The 22,727-nt window shown below is 37.1% G+C and overlaps 2 protein-coding genes across 5 annotated transcripts in view; one reads left to right on the top strand and one right to left on the bottom strand.

The window, feature by feature from the left end:
• Positions 1-21,640, bottom strand: part of LOC127873136 (TATA box-binding protein-associated factor RNA polymerase I subunit A-like) — a 37,399-nt gene extending 15,759 nt beyond the window's left edge. Inside the window, exons 1-8 of one of the 3 annotated variants that reach the window (XM_052416775.1) lie at positions 21,505-21,640; positions 11,951-12,053; positions 11,046-11,209; positions 10,549-10,613; positions 6,037-6,142; positions 3,367-3,511; positions 2,807-2,949; positions 1-144 (exon numbers count right to left, since the gene is read on the bottom strand). The exon at positions 1-144 is cut by the window's left edge and continues 9 nt beyond it. In XM_052416775.1, the coding sequence (XP_052272735.1) occupies positions 1-144; positions 2,807-2,949; positions 3,367-3,511; positions 6,037-6,142; positions 10,549-10,613; positions 11,046-11,209; positions 11,951-12,053; positions 21,505-21,594 (960 nt within the window). In that variant the 5' untranslated portion in view covers positions 21,595-21,640. Of the gene's footprint in view, positions 145-2,806; positions 2,950-3,366; positions 3,512-6,036; positions 6,143-10,548; positions 10,614-11,045; positions 11,210-11,950; positions 12,054-21,478 lie in introns of all 3 variants that reach the window. The other 2 variants (XM_052416776.1, XM_052416777.1) reach the window with 2 other exon arrangements.
• The window catches only part of LOC127873137 (multiple coagulation factor deficiency protein 2 homolog), a 29,454-nt gene continuing 28,293 nt past the window's right edge, over positions 21,567-22,727 (top strand). For both annotated transcript variants that reach the window (XM_052416779.1, XM_052416780.1), the window contains exon 1: positions 21,567-21,706. In XM_052416779.1, coding sequence (XP_052272739.1) covers positions 21,691-21,706 — 16 coding nt within the window. In that variant the 5' untranslated portion in view covers positions 21,567-21,690. The remainder of the gene's footprint in view (positions 21,707-22,727) is intronic.

Consider the following 22,727-nt stretch of genomic DNA (forward strand, 5'->3'; position numbering starts at 1 on the left):
TGTCACTAACTTGTCACTATCCTCTCTATGATCACGCAGGAAGTTGTAGAGGCATTTTTGCGAGGACAGACAATCAGGGTGAGACTGGCAGTATGTTTGCAGGTGATTCTCTGCCACGTCCAGGGAATCATTCTCAACCAGAAGCTGTAACAAATATTTTTTAAATGAGCGGTGCTCTGTGAAAAAGGGGTTTAATGCATGTGTGTCGGCACAGGCTAATCAAGGACGACACTTTCCGCTTTAATGATATTTTTCGTTTCAAGAAAGTCTCTAGTTAGCAAAAATTAAGTTTTTCCAAAAAGTGTCGTCCCTGATTAGCTTTTGAGGACTGCACAGGCTAATCTGGAATGACACTTTACGCACATGAATTAAACCCTCTTTTCACAGAGCACGGTCCAAATCCTTTATTATTTCAGTCCTGTCAAGAACTAGCACTTCCGACTTTGAATATGTGCAGGTTATCAATGGTGCTTATGTCAGTAACAATATGTACTAAATAAAGAAATATGTATTAAGAGATGGCTAATGCAAAGTTCTTTATATGGAATTACTGGATATTTTAATGAAAAGAATATTCTAAATTCTTAGTAGATGTTCTAAAAGACTTGTTTGACTGTGAGCTCTGATCACACATTTTCTGAACAAGTGTAGTATATCTTTTCTATGAGGATTACCAATACAATGTGCACATACGTATGCCAGTCACTTAACTCTCACCATTGCTGTTTTGCTGGCACAGGATAACATTTTAGAAATGGGCACAATGAATCATTGTGTTACCAGTCAGGCATAGAATAACACTTAACAAGAGCTCTGCATAACGGGTGCCAAGGCTAGGCTGCGGGTGCATTTTTTAATAAATGAAAGCTTGTCAGAATGTTTTTTTTAGAGGTCACAGTGACCTTGCCTTTAACCTAGTGACCCAAAACTGGGTGTGGCGTGTAGAACTCATCAAAGTTGTAGGTGGAAGCACTTTGATTTTAGAGCAAAATATCAAAGTTTTAGCACGACGCTGGCTGACGACACAACACGATGACGAGCTAAAAATATTACGTTAGTGTTTCCAATGAAATTGGACACAAGGTTGTACACTACATGTTGTTCAATAATAAATGAGCCCTGCTCTGTGAAAAAGGGGTTTAATTCATGTATGTTAAGTGTCATACCTGATTAGCCTGTGCAGTAAGCACAGGCTAATCAGAGACAACACTTTCCGCCTTTATGATATTGTCAGTTTAAAGAAAGTCTCTTCTTAACAAAAATTCAGTTTAGGCGGAAAGTGACTTCCCTGATTAGCCTGTGCAGACTGCAAAAGCTAATCTGGGACGTCATTTTAGGCACATGCATTAAACCCTCTTTTCACAAAGCATGGTTCAAATACAACACTTACACCTTACACTCACCTGCCCATTAATATATCAATTAACAATTTCAGTAAATGCGCAAGTTACACTTTTTGAAGTCCACTTTGTGATTTTTGTGCAATACCTACCAGTAACTTGTTATTAAAAAGAAAACACTGTTCTTTGGAAGAGTAATATTCTGGACATCATTTAATAAAAAGCATTAAGGTAGCGCACCTGTAATGATTTCCCGCAATTTATTTTACGATCATTGCCGATCTTCAATGATCGGTTATTTCCGAGAGATGAATTTTATATTTTTAAAACTTCGAATTTTGATATATGTTTACGTAATTCCGTTATAATACAGTATTTTCACAATATTGAATAAATATTGACTTTGATCCAAATATCATCTGAAAAATATGATTTTACGATTTCTTCCAAGATCGCAGAGCCTTTTTAACTTTTTACTTATTTATATCTAATTTAAGCTTTTACTAATGTAAAGTTGTTGTTGCAGAGTGGTAAAGGCGATAGCCTAGAAATCTTTTAGGATCTTCCAGCGCAGGTTTGAATCCTGCCGACGTCGCATACTTTTTGCGGCGCGTTTTCTTTCTTTTTTAACGTAATTTGATTTTATATAGCATATAAGCTATGTTTATTGTTAAATCTGTTGCAATTTTTATGCACATTCTTCAATTTTTAAAATTAAAACAACGTTATGGCTAAATTGGGTGATTTACTGCTGAAAATACGAATCATGCATTTTTATTTTTATTTCAAAAAGTAAACGGTTAATCTCTGTATTTCTTGGTAATTTTGCTTTATATAGTGTATCTATAAAAACTAAGTTCAAAATATTACTTAAATGATACTATTTTGAATTTTATGACTCTTTGTTATTAACCAACCCTAACTTCTACTTGGCTGAAACCACTAACATTTCATGGAGCTCTTCCACGTTATAAAAAATAAATGTCTGTAAAAAAAACACTTATTTCATCTTGTTTAAACTTTAAAAACCTTTACTGCATCTGAACACACCAACTGCATGCCGATATTTGGAAATCTGGATAAATTTTGGAACTTTCATATACCCCAGGGGTGCAAATAAACTGGACAAAAGCCGAGTGTGGGGGTGGTTTTGAAAAAATCAGTATATTTTTTTAAAAAGCATGGAAATCCTACCTAAAAATTTGCATGTAGTTCAGTGAAACGATGCTGATTAAGAAAATAATACATTAGATTATATTTGGATAGGTTCCGATTACGGGTGCGCTACCTTAAATTGGCAGCTTAATGCAGCTGCGTAAAGTGTCGCCCCAGATTAGCCTATGCGAGGGCTAATCAGGGACAAAACTTTCCACTTTGATGAATGTTTTCGTTTTAATACGGTTTTAACAATAAAATCCATGTTTTCCTCAAACGCAGCTCAATTGAATCGCTTGCTGATTTCATACCTCAACGTACTTCCACAGGAAAATATTCCATGTGCCTGGCAGCAAGTCAATGCCTTCAAAGCATTTTAGTGCCTTTTCTGCATAACGCTCACACTGCATCTCATACGTGCGTAGTTGTGACGCCACATCCTGACTCACTTCGTCTGCACAATGGAAAACACGGTTGGGAGAATTACACACGGCAAGATCCAAAAGAAATTGTCTAGCATTTTATAACGTGAGTGTAAATAGTACATTACCTTTGCCTATCAGATGAGTGATATGTACGTCTATATTGTTGTTTTTTGGAACATAATTTTTTTTTTATTAAATTAATTTCTGAAACAATATTTTATAATGTGAAGATCCAATTTAAAATGGTAACTGACCAAATACCCAATCAATGAACAGACAATGACAACTTGACAGACCTATGCATCGCTCCAAACATACAGAAAAATTAAGACATATTGAATGGTACATTTCAGAAATGTAATAATGGATTGTGCAACAAAGTGAGTAGCTGCTAAAACTATGTGTTGTTTTAAGTCCACATTCAGGATTTATAAATTCATGAGCACCTGTCAACTCCCCTCGCTTGTGTTTTTCTAGCAGTTGTCGACATCTTCTCCACTCAGAATGCAGCACCAGTCCCAGGTAGGCCTTACGAATCTGTCGATCACCCTTTCCCATTTCGAATTTCTTACCTCTGTAGCTTATGTCCTTCTGCAGAATAAGAATAGTTTTGCATTTATTACATTACATGTATTATACAGCTTCATGATTCGGTAATAAACAAGTAACAGAAGGATAACAGTCTCTGCTAAAGTCCGTCAGCTATTGGACAAAGACAGTCAAACAGAACACGGTCAAGAAATTTCTTATACCGACTCTTAAGTCCCATAAAAAATTCAGGTCAAGTTCTTATTTGTTTTTGACTGACCAGATAACAGGACTTGGGCAAAGTTATCTTTGCTATGCAGAAAATTTATCTCTGTCAATTCATATTGCAGAATGTCCCTACCTGGGGCTCTACAGAGTGCAGAATAACCCTACCTGGGTCTGTGCATTGTGCATAAAAACTCTCATCTGGGATCTACATAGTGCAGAATAACCCTACCTGGTGATCTACATAGTGCATAATAACCCCATTCAGGGCTCTATGTAGTGCACAATAACCTTACCTGGGCCTGTTCATTGTGCATAATAACCCTACTCTAGGATCTACATAGTGCAGAATAACCCTACCTGGGGATCTACATAGTGCATAATAACCCTACCCAGGGCTCTAAATAGTGCCAAATAACCCTACCTGGGGGTCTACATAGTGCTGAATAACCCTACTCTAGGATCTGCATAGAGCAGAATAACCCTACCTGGGGATCTACATAGTGCATAATAACCCTACCCATGGCTCTACATAGTGTTGAATAACCCTACCTGGGGCTCTACATAGTGCATACTAACCCTACCTGGGGTGCAAACAAACCTAAATGTGGTTCCTCATAGGCCAGAAAAACCCAACCTTTGGCTCTTCATAGTGCAGAATTACCCTACATAGGGCTCTTCGACTTGCAGGAATAACCCTATCTTGGGCTCTACATATTGCAGAATAACCCTACCTGGGGATTTACATAGTGCAGATTTACCCTACCTGCGGCTCTACATAGTGCAGAATAACACTACCAGGATCAACATAGTTCAAAATAACCCTACATAGGGCTCTGCTTAGTGCAGAATTACACTAAGTGAGGATCTACATAGTGCAGAATAACCCTACCTGGGGCTCTGCTTAGTTCAGAATAACCCTACCTGGGGCTCTACATAGTGCAGATTAACCATAAGCTGTAAATAGTGCATAATAAGTTAATAACCCTATATTGGGCTCTTCATAGTGCAGACTAACCCTAACTTTGAATCTACATTGTGCAGAATAACCCTACTTGAAGCTCTACATAGTGAATATAAAAAAAATACCTGGGCGTCTTCATAGAGCAGAGTAACCTTACCTGGTGCTCACCTTAGTGCATAATAACCCTTCATTGGCTTTTCATAGTGCAGAATAACCCTAACTTGGGCTCTTCATAGTGCAGAATAACTTTACCTTGGGCTCTATATAGTGCAGGAAAAACTACACCAGACACTTCATAGTGCAGAATAACCCTAACTGGGGCTCTTCATAGTGCAGAATAACCCTAACTGGGGTTCTTGATAGTGCACAAAACCCCTAACTTGAGCTTAACATAGTGCACTACCTGCGACTCTTCTGTGCATAATAACCCTACCTGGGGCTCTACATTGTGCATAATAACCCTACCTGGGGCTCTACAATGTGCATAATAACCCTACCTGGGGCTCTACATTGTGCAGATAAACCCTACATAGGACTCTACATAGTGCAGAATAACCCTACATGGGGCTCTGAAAAGTGCAGATTAACCCTAACTGGGACTGCATAGTGCATTGAAACTATTTCGTACCATTTAGTACATAAAATTATGCCTAACTGCTAAAAACAGACACAACTAAGTAAAATATTTCTTACCGCCATAAAATATCTACAAGTATAAATCATAAGTTTATCTCCACATTTTTATCTATAAATATACTTCTATCAACCCTTTTATATTAATAAATATAACCAGGGTTAAAATTTATACTACAGTTCTAATAGTCTGAGGGTTAGGTAGCTATATACAGAATAACAGAAAATTACCCCCATCCATACTTCAGCTGTTGATCAGAAACTCTCTTTCTATTTTTAGGAACAGTGACCTTGACCCCACTGGTTCAAATGCAATTTCATGCTAGATCAGCATTTAACCTACCTACACACACAAAATCAGAGCAATATCTCTATTGTAACTAAGTAATTTTAGGGGTTAAAAATATTTTATGCAACAGAAACCTTGACCTTGACAAAACTGGCCTCTAATGCAACCCAATCCTAGGTCTACATGTCAGCTAGAGATAAGATTTGATGGATGCAAATATTTCCTGATTTTCCCCAAGTACAAAAAGGGCCTAATTCTATTAATTGTTGATCAAGTGACCTTGCATTATGATACCAATAAAAAATAGCTTGGACTACCTGGAGCTCATCACAGTGCAGTGTAACCCTATTTGGAGCTCTGCACAGTGCAGTTTAACCCTATCTGGAGCTCTACACAGTGCAGTGTCACCCTACCTGGAGCTCTGCAAAGTGCAGTGTTACTCTACATGAAGTTCTGTATAGTTCAGTGTAACCCTACCTGGAGTACAGTGACTGCCTCTGCCTTCTCCCCAATACTCAACAAGTAGACTGCAAACTCCAGCGCAACAAATTCCTGATTCATACCAGAAAGCTGCTTGGCTGTACTGAAGTGCAAGTTGTTCTAGATTAAACATTCATAACTTGTTTTCCATAATTGACTTGCAAACACATGTATTCAGTTGACCTATTATTAGTTCATTATATTCAATAGCACCTGTTTGCATATTGATACTCAGATCTTCGTTCTTTAAATCCTTTGACAAAAAATGTAAACAAGACCTGCATTTGTTAAACACAATGTCCCCTACTGTGAACTAATTTGAAGCGGCAACAGCTTTTTTAAGAGAAAATTATTTAGTCCAAGGCCCATAACTTTTCCAAGATTGAATGGTACATAATGAAACTCACACTTTATCTGTAAGTCATGTAGGTAGACTCACATACAAAACAAGAGCACCGCCTTGCGGGTGCAGACCGCTCATCTATTTTCTTTTAAAAGGTGAAGGGACTCTCATTTTCAATCACAAAGGAGGGAGGAGTGGAGTGAAGAGGGGTGTATAGTGTGGGGCGTGGACATTAATTACATTATCTTCCAAAAATGCGAAAAAAAAATGCAAAAAAAAAAAATAATCGGGGATCGGGGGGGGGGGGGGGGGGGGGAAGAGGGGGGTGGGAGGAGGGGGTGGGGGGGATTCTTGGGTGCGATGGTTGGACAGTATTTCAAACATAATATAATAAAAATAAATTTTTGTGTTGTTTAACCGTTTCAAAAAAAAAAAAATGGGTGGGGGGTGGGGTGGGGTGGGGGTATATTGTGAGGGTGCGGTGGTCATTTGTGAGATGATCTTAAAAAAAAAAAAAAAAAAATAGGGGGGGGGGGAATTTGGGGGGGGGGGGGGGAGGGGGATGGGGGTATTCTTGGGTGAGATGGTTTGGACGTTATTTCAAACATAAAATAATAAAAAAAATATTTGTTTTTAACCGTTTCAAAAAAAAATTGGGGGTGGGTGGGGTGGGGGGGGGGGGTATAGTATAGTGTGAGGGTGTGGTGGTCGTTTGTGAGATGATCTTAACAAAAAAAAAAAAAAAAAAAAAAAAATTGGGGGGGGGGGGATTTGGGGGGGGGGGAGGGGGGAGGGGGATGGGTGTGGGGGGGGGTATAGTATAGTGTGAGGGTGTGGTGGTCATTTGTGAGATGATCTTAAAATATAAAAAAAATAAAAAAAATAAAAAAATCGGGGGGGGGGGAGGGGGGATGGGGGGGGGAGAAGGACACGGGGGATGGTTTGGGTGGAGTCTATTGTGGTATGTCAGGTAAGAGTAGTTTTGTCAAAGTATCAATCAAATCTAATCATAAATAAAGAAGTTATGGCATTTTTAGCAAAATTAAATAATTTGACCTTGAGAGTCAATGTTATTCAAAGGTCAAGGTAAAATTCAACTTGCCAGGTACAGTAACCTCATGATAGCATGAAAGTATTTGAAGTTTGAAAGCAATAGCCTTGATACTTTAGAAGTAAAGTGGATCGAAACAAAAAAATTAACCATATATTCAAAGTTACTAAGTCAAAAAAGGGCCATTATTCCGTAAAAATGACAACCAGAGTTATGCAACTTGTCCTTTTACTGTACCCTTATGATAGTTTGCGAGTGTTCCAAGTATGAAAGCAATATCTATGATAGTTTAGGGGTAAAGTGGACCAAAACACAAAACTTAACAAAATTTTCAATTTTCTAAGTATAAAGGGCCAATAATTCCGTCCAAATGCCAGTCAGAGTTACATAACTTTGCCTGCACAGTCCCCTTATGATAGTTAATAAGTGTTGCAAGTATGAAAGCAATAGCTTTGATACTGTAGGAATAAAGTGGACCTAAACACAAAACTTAACCAAATTTTCAATTTTTTAAGTATAAAAAGGGCACATAATTCTGTCAAAATGCACGTCAGAGTTATCTAACTTTGCCTGCCCAGTCCCCTCATGATAGTTAGTAAGTGTTGCAAGTATGAAAGCAACAGCTTTGATACTTAAGGAATAAAATGGACCTAAACACAAAACTTAACCAAAATTTTCAATTTTCTAAGTATAAAAAGGGCACATAATTCTGTCAAAATGCACGCCAGAGTTATCTAACTTTGCCTGCCCAGTCCCCTCATGATAGTAAGTAAGTGTACCAAGTTTGAATGCAATAGCATTGATACTTTCTGAGAAAAGTGGACCTAAACGCAAAACTTAACCGGACGCCGACGCCAAGGTGATGACAATAGCTTTTTTTTTTTTTTCAAAAAATAGATGAGCTAAAAATCAGGTCAATATTTTAAAACATTTTTGGAAAAAAGTTAAAACAAGGGACAAAATTGTAACAAAACCAGGTTTTCAATACAAAAAAAAGTCTGATAAAGGGAGACAATTCAAAATGTGCATTGTTACCCCATTGTTTCAAATTCAATATATTTTTACACATGACAACTTTGATTTCAATTTGAAAAAAAAATCTGATAAAGGGAGACAACTCAAAATGTGCATTGTTACTGATTGTTCATAATTACCCCCCTTGGTTCAAATTCAATCTATTTTTAGTGGCGAACTTGACCTTTAAGATATCGACATAATTTTTTCGCGCTACATACCGTCCAATGATAGTGAACAAATGCGCCAAATGATTTTAAAATCTCACAATGAACGACATAGTTATGGCCCGGACAAGCTCATTTATGGCCATTTTTTACCTTTGAACTCAAAGTGTGACCTTGACCTTGGAGATATCGACATAATTCTTTCGCGCGACACACAGTCCAATGATGGTGAACAAATGTGCCAAATGATTTTAAAATCTCACAATGAACGACAAAATTGTGGCCCGGACAAGCTTGTTCCGCCCGCCTGCCAGCCCACCCGCCAGGCCGCCTACATTCGCAAATCTAATAATCAGTTTTTTCCTTCGATGAAACCTGGTTAAAAACTTGGTTAAAAATGGAATGCCGGACTAACAGATGGATGGACAGTCCGACTGCTATATGCGACCCTACTGGGGTCATAAAAAAAAGTATCATATTAAAATTGCTCTGTCTGACAATTAAATCAGTGTGGCGTGAGGAGAGGCAGCCTGTGTAAATATAAAATGAGCCTCACTCTGGGAAAATAGAGCTTAATGCATGGGTGTACAGTGTTGTCCCAGATGAGCCTGTGCAGTGTTCATAGGCTAATCTGCGATGACACTTTCCACTTAGAAAGAATTTTTGTTTAGAAGAGACCTTCTGGTAATTGTTGACCCTGATAAAGGCTTATCAGACTGAACATGCATTAAGCACCATTTTCCAGACTGTTTGTCATATAGAAATCAATGTTGAAAGACCCATGAACTGTACATTACTGTTATGAACAGCAAGGTTTAAGACCAATGGCCATACTTTTATTTAACGATAAATTTGAAGCACATAGCTAATCAAGCGTTTATTAAGAACTATATGGAAAATCCAGTCAAAGATTTAAAAGTACCATGAAAACTGTCAAAACCAAATAACTTTGGGACTGCAAACATTTTTTCTGTTTCAGAGGTGTTTGAGATTATATGAGTACAGTAAGTAGACAACATGTCATATACTTCATATATTAACCTTTTATTATTGTTTATTTTTATATTATTTCTTGCATAATAAGAATGCACATTTGAGTAAGCATTTCATGCTATCAAGAATGTATGATTTTATATGTACATCAGACTTTTTCCAGGGCATTTGAGCACAGTGGCATCCCTGTGTCTGAATGTCAAAAAATGGTACCCTGTGTCTGAATGTTCAATGCAGGATTACCCCTCTACCTAAATTTCCAATTATTATATGTGTATACTTTTTGTAGCTCTAGACCAATGCAAAGAATAATATAGGACACATAAAACTCTGGCTAAAATCTAAAACATTGAATACTTTAGAGTCCCCTGTGCCATGCATCAACAAAGTCCTAGGGAAAGGCCTGAACAAGTATTTGTATGAACCCATATGAACATATTCCAATGAAACCTGTTTATCCGCTTATCACAAATACAGAAAAACAAATTCAGTGCATGTACCTATTTGGCAGTTTTATATAAAGAAATCAATTTTAACAACTTGAGATTTTTTTTTACAATTTACATATTTTAAATAAAAGATACTGGCGTGAAATATCAGAAAACACTGTACATTATACTCCGACACATTCTCAAAACAAAATGTAAACAAATTCCAAATTTGACAAAAAATCCCATTTCAAAAAAAAATCTTATTTTTAGAAATAAGCTTCTAGTTATTATTATATTATATCTCAATTTTATTTCAGTTACATCTATTTTATTATATAATTAATTTATATGATTTTGTTCATATAAATAAATTTATAATCAAGAGTTATATTTAATAATTATTTCCTAAATCAGTGGACTTTTGCGCTAAATAATTCCAAATGCAGAAATTAAATTTTTCCACAAGTAGCCACGAAAAGGCCTGCTACTAATAAATTGTAAAATACACACCCATAAAGTCTCTGCAGAAGATCCCTATCCTGGTGGCCATCCATCGCAAGCAACTCAGATCCAACCTTAACATATACTTCAAAATGCAGTCTTTAGTTATTTATATACAGGACCAATTTTAAATAATTTTAATTATTAAAAAAAACTGACAATTTAACTCTCTATTTACCATACAGTGTTTGCAGCAAGCAGAATTGACAGCCACACTTATATTTTGTCAAATCTTGTAAAATTAATATTTGCTTTTTCATACACTCCCATAAAAACCATCTAAAAATGAATGGCAATGAATGCTGTTTTTAGAAATTAATTATTTGCTTAGCCTGAGCCTATTAAAGTCATAAATACAGTTGATAACCAAGCATAACAAAGTTTATTGCGGACTAAGTTAATTGAAATTACAATTTTTAATTAGTCACCACATACAAACTAAGGATCCAAAACTATTTGAAAATTCAAAATGCCGAGCTAAGATCCTTTATAATAAATCAGCATACCTTCCACACGGTATTTGACGTTCCCAGGGGTGTCTGTGCGATTTTGTGTAATATTTTGACTGCCTCTTCCCACCTGTGACTCAGCAAAGTTTGACGAAGATGCCCGAAGAGTTGCTGAAGAGCTCGAGCTATAGGCTTTGGCGTCCACTGTTCTAGTTTGCTTTCTACATTGTATTAATAAAATGTCATCTTAATGTTCAACCATAAAATTAGTGTGAGCCTCGCTCTGGGAAAATGGGGCTTAATGCATGTGTGTAAAGTGTCATCCTAGATTAGCCTGTGAAGTCTGTAAAGGCTAATCAGGGATGACACCCTCCTCATTACTGAATTTTCACTCTGATGAGACTACATTTAAACTAGAAATGGCGCGGCCGTGGCCGTCGCGTATCCCCACACCGCAACTTTTGACCCAGGGGTCAGATCAAAATTCCAAATAGTGCACTGTCGCACATATGCTCATAGCTACCATGTGTTTAAGTTTCAAGATTCTAGTGCTTATAGTGTAGGTGGAGATAGTGGCCAGAATGGACGGACGGACGGCGGAGATAATCACATAATCTCCCCGCTCCGATTCAGAGTGTGGGGATAACAATCACAGCACTGAAGGCACTTGAGTTGTTCGCTATTGCATAACCTACGACCCAACTCATTTTTTTTAACTAAGTTATCCTTTTTGAACAGCAAGTTTAAAATAAACTCAAACTATTCAAATTTATTCAGAGTGTGTCTCAACGCAAGTGTCGCACGGGTAAGTGATTTTTTCTTCTGCCAAACACTCAAGACAAATGTCATTCAAGTCTTAATAAAGTTAATTAATATTTTTATTATTAACAGATCTTCAAGACCTTGTTAATGTAAAAGATGGTTTATTATAAAATGCTCTCCGTTTTATTACTGTAAATTACCTTCTGGTACTAAATGGTCGATTTCTGTCAACTCTTTTTCCATGTCCAAAAACCATTCTGTTGTGGGACCCTGAATCCTCATCAGCAACTCACAACATTCTATCTGAAGACATAAGATATCTTCAGTGCTAAACAGTGAAAAGCAAATCTTTGAAAGTTTTTTATTTTACTTAACGCACAGGAAAATAGTATTTTAATTGTCAATTGCCAATGAGGTACATGTATACACATTTTTGTTCCTGTGTGTAATCAGCAATTACACAATTGGCAAACTGTAGTTCTAAAAAATTTACAGTTTACCTGACAAGGATCAGATTGTGAGTCTGAAATGGAGATATCACACTTGTGTTTTGTTTATGATATTAAACAAGTACTAGACTAAATGTGGATATTTCCTTTGCATCGTTGAAACAACTAAAAATACACAGAAAATAGGGATAACAAGACTATTGCCAAGCAATATATGTCCCCTACCGGCTCCACCATTGTCAGAAATTCCACCATTGTCAGAATTAAAAATATATATATATATTTGTTTCCATAGCAACCAGAATTTTTGACTTAGGAACAAAATAAAAAGACGTGCATAATGTCCATATTGCCATCTATCCATGTTTCAAGTTTCATGAAAAAATATGAAGAACTTTTCAAGTTATCACAGGATCCAGAAAACTACCATTTTCAGCAGTATTTCTAGTATATTTGTTGCAATAGCAACCAGAAGTTTTGACGTAGGAACAAAATAAAATCACGTGCATAATGTCCATATTGCCATCTATCCATGTTTCAAGTTTCATGAAAAAATATGAAGAACTTTTAAAGTTATCGCAGGATCCAGAAAAGTGTGACAGACAGACTCACAGACGCACAGAGCCAAAACCGGTAGGGGACAAAAAGATACATAAGTGTCCATTGAATTGCTGTGATGTGTACCATTAAATGACTACACAAGCTTTTTCACTTAAAAAATTGCCCAGTGCTTTAAAATGTAATTTGTGAAGAGTGGTATCAATAGGTTTAACAAATATTAGTATTAGGTTTCTAGTTTTAGAATGATTGTGTACAAATATCATTCACATGAAGAAATGTTTCTCATTCAATTCAGGAACTATTAAGATTAAATTCACATGGGCAGCAGAATAACAGACCTAGGCAACCACCTGGAATGAACGATAAAAATCGTGTACAAGACAGAGATCTAAGGGAAGCTAGATCTAACCAGTAATTAATTTAGTCAAATACTAGATATACGTATATATTTTGTTTTTAATTCCAAAACTACAGGTTGATATATCAAACATGTAAGTTTTAACATTGTTTCACTTTATATTCATAGATGTACAAGTGGCCCAGGTTTCATAAAAATTCTTAAGTCTTTTTTTAACAGGATTTCTTAAAAGCAAGTTCATAATGTGTAAATGTCAACAGTCTTAAATCAACAATCGAATAAAAATCTTTATAATGTTCAATCAATCAAATATTGTTTATTTCTGTGAAATTTATATCTAAAAAGTTAACATTGTTTATACTGATACATTTTCTTATGTTTGTTTCAGAGTACATATTAAGTCCATGTGTCATATGAGCAAATTGGCACAGACTGATGAGGATTTCCTATCAATGTACATGTCTGGTGTACACAAAAGATCCATTTTTCTGCTGTGCATCCATAAGTTATTTGCAATTGAATAAAACAAGTCTTTTTTAAATTTTCTGGTACAACTTTGTTGAATTTGCATTCTGGTGTTCTTTTTCATCATTATATATTTTTGCATAAAAAGTTATTTGATCATATATACTCACTTTAAGCTCACTTTAACTTGTGTATATGTTTCAATAAAGTGTGCAGACATTAATCTAAAACTAGAAATGGCGCGAAAGAGGCCGACGCGTATCCCCACGCCCCATGTTTGACCCAGGGGCTTCCCAAGGTTGGTAATGGGCCATGCATAGCTGAGATTGACCGTTTTATCAAAAGAGATGTTCAGTACCAATTTGAAGTAAATTGGTGTAGAAGTGAAGAAGTTAATGTAAAATAACCTTAAACAAGAGCTGTCTCCATCGGAAGACATATGCCCCCAAAACTTTTTTCGAAACCTAAACGCAGATTTCAAAACCTAAACGCGGACCCTAAGTTCAAGGTCAAGATTTGTGTGCGTATGGAAAGGCCTTGTCCATATACACATGCATACCAAATATGAAGGTTACATCTGAAGCGACATATGAGCATTTTTCGAAACCTAAACGCAATAGTGTGACAGAAAAACAGACAGACGGACAGCGGGATCATTATATGCCCACTCTCGGGGGCATGAAAATGAGTGAAAATCTCTGACCTAGCCCCACCCCAACCCCCATAACTTTTGACCCAGGGGTCAGATCAAAATTCCAAATAGTGAACTGTCGCACATATGCTCATGTCTACCATGTGTGTAAGTTTCAAGGTTCTAGTGCTAATAGTGCAGGAGAAGATAGTGGCCAGGTCGGACGGACAGACAGCGGAGATAACCACATAACAGATTTCAAAATCTAAACGCGGACCCTAAGTTCAAGGTCAAGGTCGCAGGGGTCAAAAATTGTATGGAAAGGTCTTGTCCAGATACACATGCATACCAAATATGAAAGCAACATCGGAAGGGACACAAACATTATGAGCTTTTTTTGGATCCGGGTCGCAAATTTTGACACCTGAACACGGATCCCAAGTTAAACAAGAAACCGTCTGAGACGGGTGATGCTCCTCAAAGGTTTTTTTTGTTACAATATTGCACTATATATTAAGACAAGGAACAAAATTGTCACAAAACCAGGTTTTCATTGTGAAAAAAAAATCTGATAAAGGGAGAAAACTCAAACTGAACTTTTGAAATGAACAAACATAATTAACCCCCTTTGTAAGTTTGTTTTTTAAAAAAATCTATTTTTAGTCGTGGCAACCTTGACATTGGAGATATTGACGTGATTCTTTCCTGCGACACACCGTCCCATGATGGTGAACTAATGTGCCAAATGATTTTAAAATCTCACAATGAATGACATAGTTATGGCCAGGACAAGCTCATTTATGGCCATTTTTGACCTTTGAACTCAAAGTGTGACCTTGACCTTGGAGATATCGACGTAATTTTTTCGCGCGACACACCGTCAAATGATGGTGAACAAATGTGCCAAATGATTTTAAAATCTGACAATGAACAACATAGTTATGGCCCGGACAAGCTTGTTCCGCCCGCCCGCCAGCCCGCCCGCATTCGCCAATCTAATAACCAGTTTTTTCCTTCGGAAAACCTGGTTAATAAAAGGAAACGTTGTTGGGGGGACAATAATTTTTTTATAGAAAATTTCAAAGGACCATAACTCTGTGAAAAATCATCCGACCAGAACCGGCTGATTATATGCACATCTCCTCTTGGTAGTGAAGCTTCCCATAAAGCTTAATTGAATTAGTTGCTGAGAAATAGCCCGGACAAAAATTGTGCACGGACGGACGGACACACGCACGGACAGATGAAGCGGCGACTATATGCTCCCCACAAAAAAATTTGTGGGAGCATAAAAATGTCATGCTCATGGAAAGGTGTTGTCCAGATACACATGCATACCAAATATGAAAGCAATATCTGAAGGGATACAATAGGTATGAGCCTTTTTTGAATTGCAGTCGCAGATTTTGAAACCTGAACGCTGACCTCAAGTTCAAGGTCAAGGTCACAAGGGTTAAAAAATGTATGCGCATGGAAAAGTGTTGTCCAGATACACATGCATACCAAATATGAAAGCAATATCTGAAGGGACACAGTAGTTATGAGCCTTTTTCGAATTGCAGTCGCAGTTTTCGAAACCTGAACGCTGACCTAAAGTTCAAGGTCAAGGTCACAGGGGTAAAAAATTGTATGTGCATGGAAAGGTGTTGGCTTGATACACATGCATACAAAATATTAAAGCAATATCTGAAGGAACACAGTACTTATGAGCCTTTATGAATCGTGGTCGCAGGAAAATCTCTGACCCGGCCCCACTCCAACCCCCATAACTTTTGACCCAGGGGTCAGATCAAAATTCCAAATAGTGCACCGTAGCACATATGCTCATAGCTACCCTGTATGTAAGTTTCAAGGTTCTAATGCTAATAGTGTTGGAGGAGATAGTGGCCAGGACGGACAGACAGCGGAGATAACCACATAAACCCCACTTTTTCTCTGAAAAGAGTGGGTATAAAAAGTTTTCATGACAATGAAATGTTTACTATACAACATAAATAAAATTTTGTATGTCACTTTGAAGTAGTAAAAGAAGTAAATGATTTGCTGCAGTTTAACAATTTATTACAATTTACAAATCCGTGCCAGATAATTAATTCTGGAATCCATAATTAATAGGGCTGCAACGAATCCAAAAAATTTGTTCGGATCCAAATCCGAATCCAAATATGGTTTCTTGCAGTTTTTCCGATCCAGATTCCTCAGATAAGAGAAAATGAGAATTTTCTGTCTAAACTAAAGAAATTAATGTTTCAGAAGTTTAATTTGACTACAAAACATTAAACATTTATTAACCAAAAACATAACAAAGTTCTTGTTTAACATTGTAGCAATGTCAAAACAAGAGCAACCACTTGCGGGTGCAGACCGCTCATCTATTTTCTTTTTAAAGGTGAAGGGACTCTCAATTTCAATCACAATGGAGGGGGGGGGGTGGAGTGAAGAGGGGTGTATAGTGTGGGGGTGTGGTCATTTATTACATTATCTTCCAAAAATGCGGAAAAAAAATGCAAAAATAAAAAATAAAAAAATTCGGGGGTGGGGGGGGGTGGGGATGGGGGGGGGAGGGGATTCTTGGGTGCGATGGTTGGACGGTATTTCAAAAATTAAATAATAAAAATAAATATTTGTGTTTTTTAACCGTTGCAAAAAAAAAAGAAATGTGTTTGTCGGAAACACTATGTCCCCTTCTGCGCGGCTTTGAATTTAATTTTTTTGACCTTTGACCTTGAAGGATGACCTTGACCTTTCACCACTCAAACTCTGCAGCTCCATGAGATACACATGCATGCCAAATATCAAGTTGCTATATTGAATATTGAAATACTGCAAAAGTGTACATTAAAAGAGCGATTTTGACCCATATATTTGACATGTGACCTTGAAGGATAACCTTGACCTTTCACCACTCAAAATGTGCTGCTCCATGAGATACACATGCATGCCAAATATCAAGTTGCCAGGGGTGTCAATTGTCCCAAATTTGAAATCCGGAAAATTAGGCCGTATGATGAAGGGAAGAGAGGGCGCAACCCCCCTAGCCCTAGCTTATTGTTCTTTTTTTATAGTCTTTCTAGGTGCAATTTGTGGTGAGTACAATGCGAAATATTATAAACCAAACCATCTGTAACACCGCAGGTGTATTTGTCATTCTAAACAAATGATATTAAGAACTTCGAAATTAAATTAAAATCCACAAACCAGCGTATCCGAAAACGACTGTCCGAAAACATGTTGCGATACATCATTTGCAAATGAAATAAAATATGCCTATCGTTTGACTGCAGAAAATGAAAACCAGTAACAAGGGACCAAATTGTCACAAAACCAGGTGTTCATTGTGAAAAAAAAATCTGATAAAGGGAGAAAACTCAAACTGAACTTTTGAAATGAACAAACAAAATTAACCCCCTTTGTAAGTTTGTTTTTAAAAAAAATCTATTTTTAGTCGTGGCGACCTTGACATTGGAGATATTGACGTGATTCTTTGCGTGCGACACACCGTCCCATGATGGTGAACAAATGTGCCAAATGATTTTAAAATCTCACAATGAATGACATAGTTATGGCCAGGACAAGCTCATTTATGGCCATTTTTGACCTTTGAACTCAAAGTGTGACCTTGACCTTGGAGATATCGACGGAATTATTTCGCGCGACACAATGTCCAATGATTGTGATCAAATGTGCCAAATGATTTTAAAATCTGACAATGAACGACATAGTTATGGCCCGGACAAGCTTGTTCCGCCCGCCCGCCCGCCAGCCAGCCAGCCAGCCCGCCCGCATTCGCCAATCTAATAACCAGTTTTTTCCTTCGGAATACCTGGTTAACCAGTAACCTAGCAAATATGCAGTCAATATATAATTTGATTAACATATTGTTTTAAAATATGATATTGCAGTGCTTTACTTAGCCAGTTACTGCTCATGTCAGTGCCAGCCGCTTACCAATCAGAAATCAATAAATAAAATCGGTACCAGGCGCAAATGTCCGGAATGCCAATGATGCTATAACAATACTCGTTCTGAAATGATCCCGCACTAAAAGAATTTTGTCCCCACCCGCCCCCCCCCCCCCCCCCCCCCCCCCGCCTTAAACAAACTCATCCGATTTACATTCACCTCAAAATCAACCCTGGACGGCTCAAATCCGGATTTCCGGAATAATCCGGAAAATTGACACCCCTGAGTTGCTATCTACAATATTGCAAAAGTATTCTTAAAATAAGCGATTTGGGCCACATATATTTGACCTCTGACCTTGAAGGATGACCTTGACCTTTCACCACTCAAAATGTGCAGCTCCATGAGATACACATGCATGCCAAATATCAAGTTGCTATCTTCAATATAGCAAAAGTACTAATAAAATGAGCGATTTTGGCCACATATATATGACCTCTGACCTTGAAGGATGGCCTTGATCTTGACCTTTCACCACTCAAAATGTGCAGCTCCATGAGATACACATGCATGCAAAATATCAAGTTGCTATCTTGAATATTGAAATACTGCAAAAGTGTACATTAAATGAGCGATTTTGACCCATATATTTGACCTTTGGCCTTGAAGGATGACCTTGACCTTGACCTTTCACCACTCAAAATGTGCAGCTCCATGAGATACATATGCATGCCAAATATCAAGTTGCTATCTTCAATATTGCAAAAGTTATTGCAAATGTTAAAGTTGGCGCAAACCAACCAACAGACCAACCAACCAACCAACAGACAGGGCAAAAACAATATGTCCCCCACTCTAATAGAAAATTGGGGGGGATGGGGTGGGGGGGTATAGTGTGAGGGTGTGGTGGTCATTTGTGAGGTGATCTTAAAAAAAAAAGAAAAAATTGGGGGGGGGAGGGGGGGGAGGGGGGGCGTGGGGGATGGTTTGGGTGGAGTCTATTGTGGTATGTCAGGTAAGAGATGTTTTGTCAAAGAATCAATCAAATCAAATCATAAATAAAGAAGTTATGGCAATTTTAGCAAAATTTAATAATTTGACCTTGAGAGTCAAGGTCATTCAAAGGTCAAGGTAAAATTCAACTTGCCAGGTACAGTAACCTCATGATAGCATGAAAGTATTTGAAGTTTGAAAGCAATAGCCTTGATACTTTAGAAGTAAAGTGGATCGAAACACTAAATTTAACCATATATTCAAAGTTACTAAGTCAAAAAAGGGCCATAATTCTGTAAAAATGACAACCAGAGTTATGCAACTTGTCCTTTTACTGTCCCCTTATGATAGTATGCGAGTGTTCCAAGTATGAAAGCAATATCTATGATACTTTAGGGGTACAGTGGACCATAACACAAAACTTAACCAAATTTTCAATTTTCTAAGTATAAAGGGCCCATAATTCCGTCCAAATGCCAGTCAGAGTTACATCACTTTGCCTGCACAGTCCCCTTATGATAGTTAATAAGTGTTGCAAGTATGAAAGCAATAGCTTTGATACTTAAGGAATAAAATGGACCTAAACACAAAACTTAACCAAAATTTTCAATTTTCTAAGTATAAAAAGGGCACATAATTCTGTCAAAATGCACGCCAGAGTTATCTAACTTTGCCTGCCCAGTCCCCTAATGATAGGAAGTAAGTGTACCAAATTTGAATGCAATAGCATTGATACTTTCTGAGAAAAGTGGACCTAAACGCAAAACTAAACCGGACGCCCACGCCGACGCAGACGCCAAGGTGATGACAGTAGCTCATAATTTTTTTTCAAAAAATAGATGAGCTAATAAAACGAAACCTTAACACTTATTCACTTAATAGTTTGCTCGTTAACATACACTTTTCACTGTTCATACAGTTTGATGTTTGTTTTCACAAAAATTAACATATCAAAATTGTCCGGGTCCAGCCTTATGAGCATTGACTAGGTCTCCTGCTGTAGAGAAGATACTCTCACTGGGCACTGAGATTCCTTGCATCATAAGATAGCATATAAACTTAGTATATGACAAAAGATGCTTTCAAGACATTACATGATGCAGGAACACAATGTGACAGGTCGAGAAATTATGCAAAAATTACCTGAATAACATTACCAGGGCTCGAATTTAACTTTTTTTCTACTTGCAAAACATTGCGAGCAGCTTTAATACCAACTCGCAAAATCAAAAAACATTCTCGCAAATTTTGCTGGAAACATAATTTAATTTCCTATTGTTATTTCCATCTGTGGGCAAAAAGAAACTAGTTATTTTTCGCTTCGATGCCATGTCTGTTCAAGTTCAATGAACATGTGTGAATTAGTCGACTGTTTAACGTTCTTTGTACCAATACCATCCTCGTATCTGTACTATAAGTATACTTGTCTATATACAAGGTGCGCGCTTCCACATACGGGTATTAGGACGTTCCATGACCTATGGTTTAGCGTTCAGGACGTCGAACGCATTTAGCAATATTACTGTTTTTTTTTCACTATTTCTTTACTCGCAAAAAAATACTAGTGGCTTAAAACTTAACTCGCAATTGGAATTTTTCACTCGCATTTTGCGAGTGTGCGAGTGTTAATTTCGAGCCCTGATTACAGCCACACTGGATCAACTACTGTTGTTTTTAATACAACTCAAGTCAAGGATTGAAAACTTACTTATTGCCATTAGGAATTGCATTTTTAATGTTTAAATCCTCCATGATTTCGAATTAGTTTTGCTTTCGGGGCTCATTACGGAATGTCCAATGACACTCTTATACAATAAAAGCCGTAGGATCTCGAATGATCTGCTATGTGACTGTCACATATTAATAAATATCGACTATTATACGTATCTTTTCTGTTTTAAACAGAACCAGTCTGTATAAAAAACAATACTCCTGAAAACAGCGCTAGGTTACATACAACTATGAAAATAAATATTCGGAACCGAAATTTCCAGGGATCTGTAGCCGGGAATCTGAAGTTGGATCCGAAATCATCAGATATTTCGGGTACCCGTTGCAGCCCTAATAATTAATCACTTCTCTTTTAAGTCAATTAAGAGTTTGGTTGTTACTTTCAATATTTTATAACTTTTTGGTGACATAACACGTATATTCGGTATCTTAAACCTGTTCGCTGAAGTATCTTTATATAAGAATTGATAACTGTTATAGACTCATTGGATTAACAATATGTCCGAAAATTACACTGTCCGAATACTTATACCTTGACTTTGACAGAGTATTACGACAAGACGATGTACTCTTTCGCATGTCAATTTTTTGAAATTGTATAGAACACTTTAAATAGCTTTAGAAAATTTTATCTTACAAGAAAACTACATTGCATGAACATACACATTTTTGCAATTCTTCCCGAGTCACCGAGTCTTTGTCCACATTGGTTTCCATCGTTGTTGTTGTTCTTTTCCTGTCAAACCTCCTCATGGAAGAGTAGCCAACACGGCGAGTGACACCTCATCAGTATAATTATTAATCTGTGAATGATAACGTTGCACAATAATATATTTCTTTAACACATTGATGCGTTGTAACAAAGGTAATAAGTGCATTTATTAATACGTTTGAGCTTTTATAATTTAACTTGGTAAACTTAAATATGCATTAATCTGTCGTAACCGGATGTTTTCTGCCATATGTTTACATTTACTTATTTTATTAAATTGACAGTTAAACTTCAGTTTCTTAACCCATATTTTGAAAACTACATTAATACATTATCATTAAATGTTTGAGCAGTTTAATTGAAGATATAAGTTCATTTATATAGACGTGTGTGATAGATTTAACTATATTGTTAGCTATCTCCCGCTCCATCACCAGCCAGGAACAACCCGACCTTAACTCTAATAGTAATGCAATCTGGGCAAAGATCTCCCTTAAAGGTATCAGAGACATATATATCTCTTCCTTTTACAAACCTCACGAGAACGATGAGGAGTCCCTCAATGATTTATGGTCAACGGTAAGAAAGATTCCCAGGAATAGCTCAATCTGGATCTTGGGTGACTTCAACATGCCCAGTATAAATTGGACAACAGAATCCATTATGGAAGGCTGCAGGCATAGGAATATCTATATCTCCCTACTAGAAAATCTTTTAGACCTAAATCTCCAACAAATGGTAACTTCCCCCACTAGAGGCAATAACACCCTAGATCTTTTCTTCACAAATATGCCCGGTCAAGTCCATAGCACCACTACATTGCCCCCACTGGGCTCATCAGATCACGACATTGTATTTCATGAGACGAAGGTTAATAGAGGCCGTCCCCTACAAACTGTCAGAGAAGTCAAAAGTTATAGGAAAGCTGATTGGTCAAGGCTCAAAAATGACTTTAATAAATACGCAATAGTGTTTTTCCCAGGAGGGCAAAGGGGCATGGCGCATTATGTTCAAAAAGGGCATTTTAGCGCGCAGTTGAGGCAAAAAAGGGCAAAAACGTTCCCTGAATACCTGAATTACGGGGCAACATGTAATCGCATCTGAAGCAGTTGTGGGAAAATAACATATAAACAAGCACATTTAATGGTAATTGATGTATTTAACTTACTATGAT

Source organism: Dreissena polymorpha, chromosome 3 (genome assembly GCF_020536995.1).
Source record: "Dreissena polymorpha isolate Duluth1 chromosome 3, UMN_Dpol_1.0, whole genome shotgun sequence".
In the NCBI taxonomy this organism is placed as follows: domain Eukaryota; kingdom Metazoa; phylum Mollusca; class Bivalvia; order Myida; family Dreissenidae; genus Dreissena; species Dreissena polymorpha.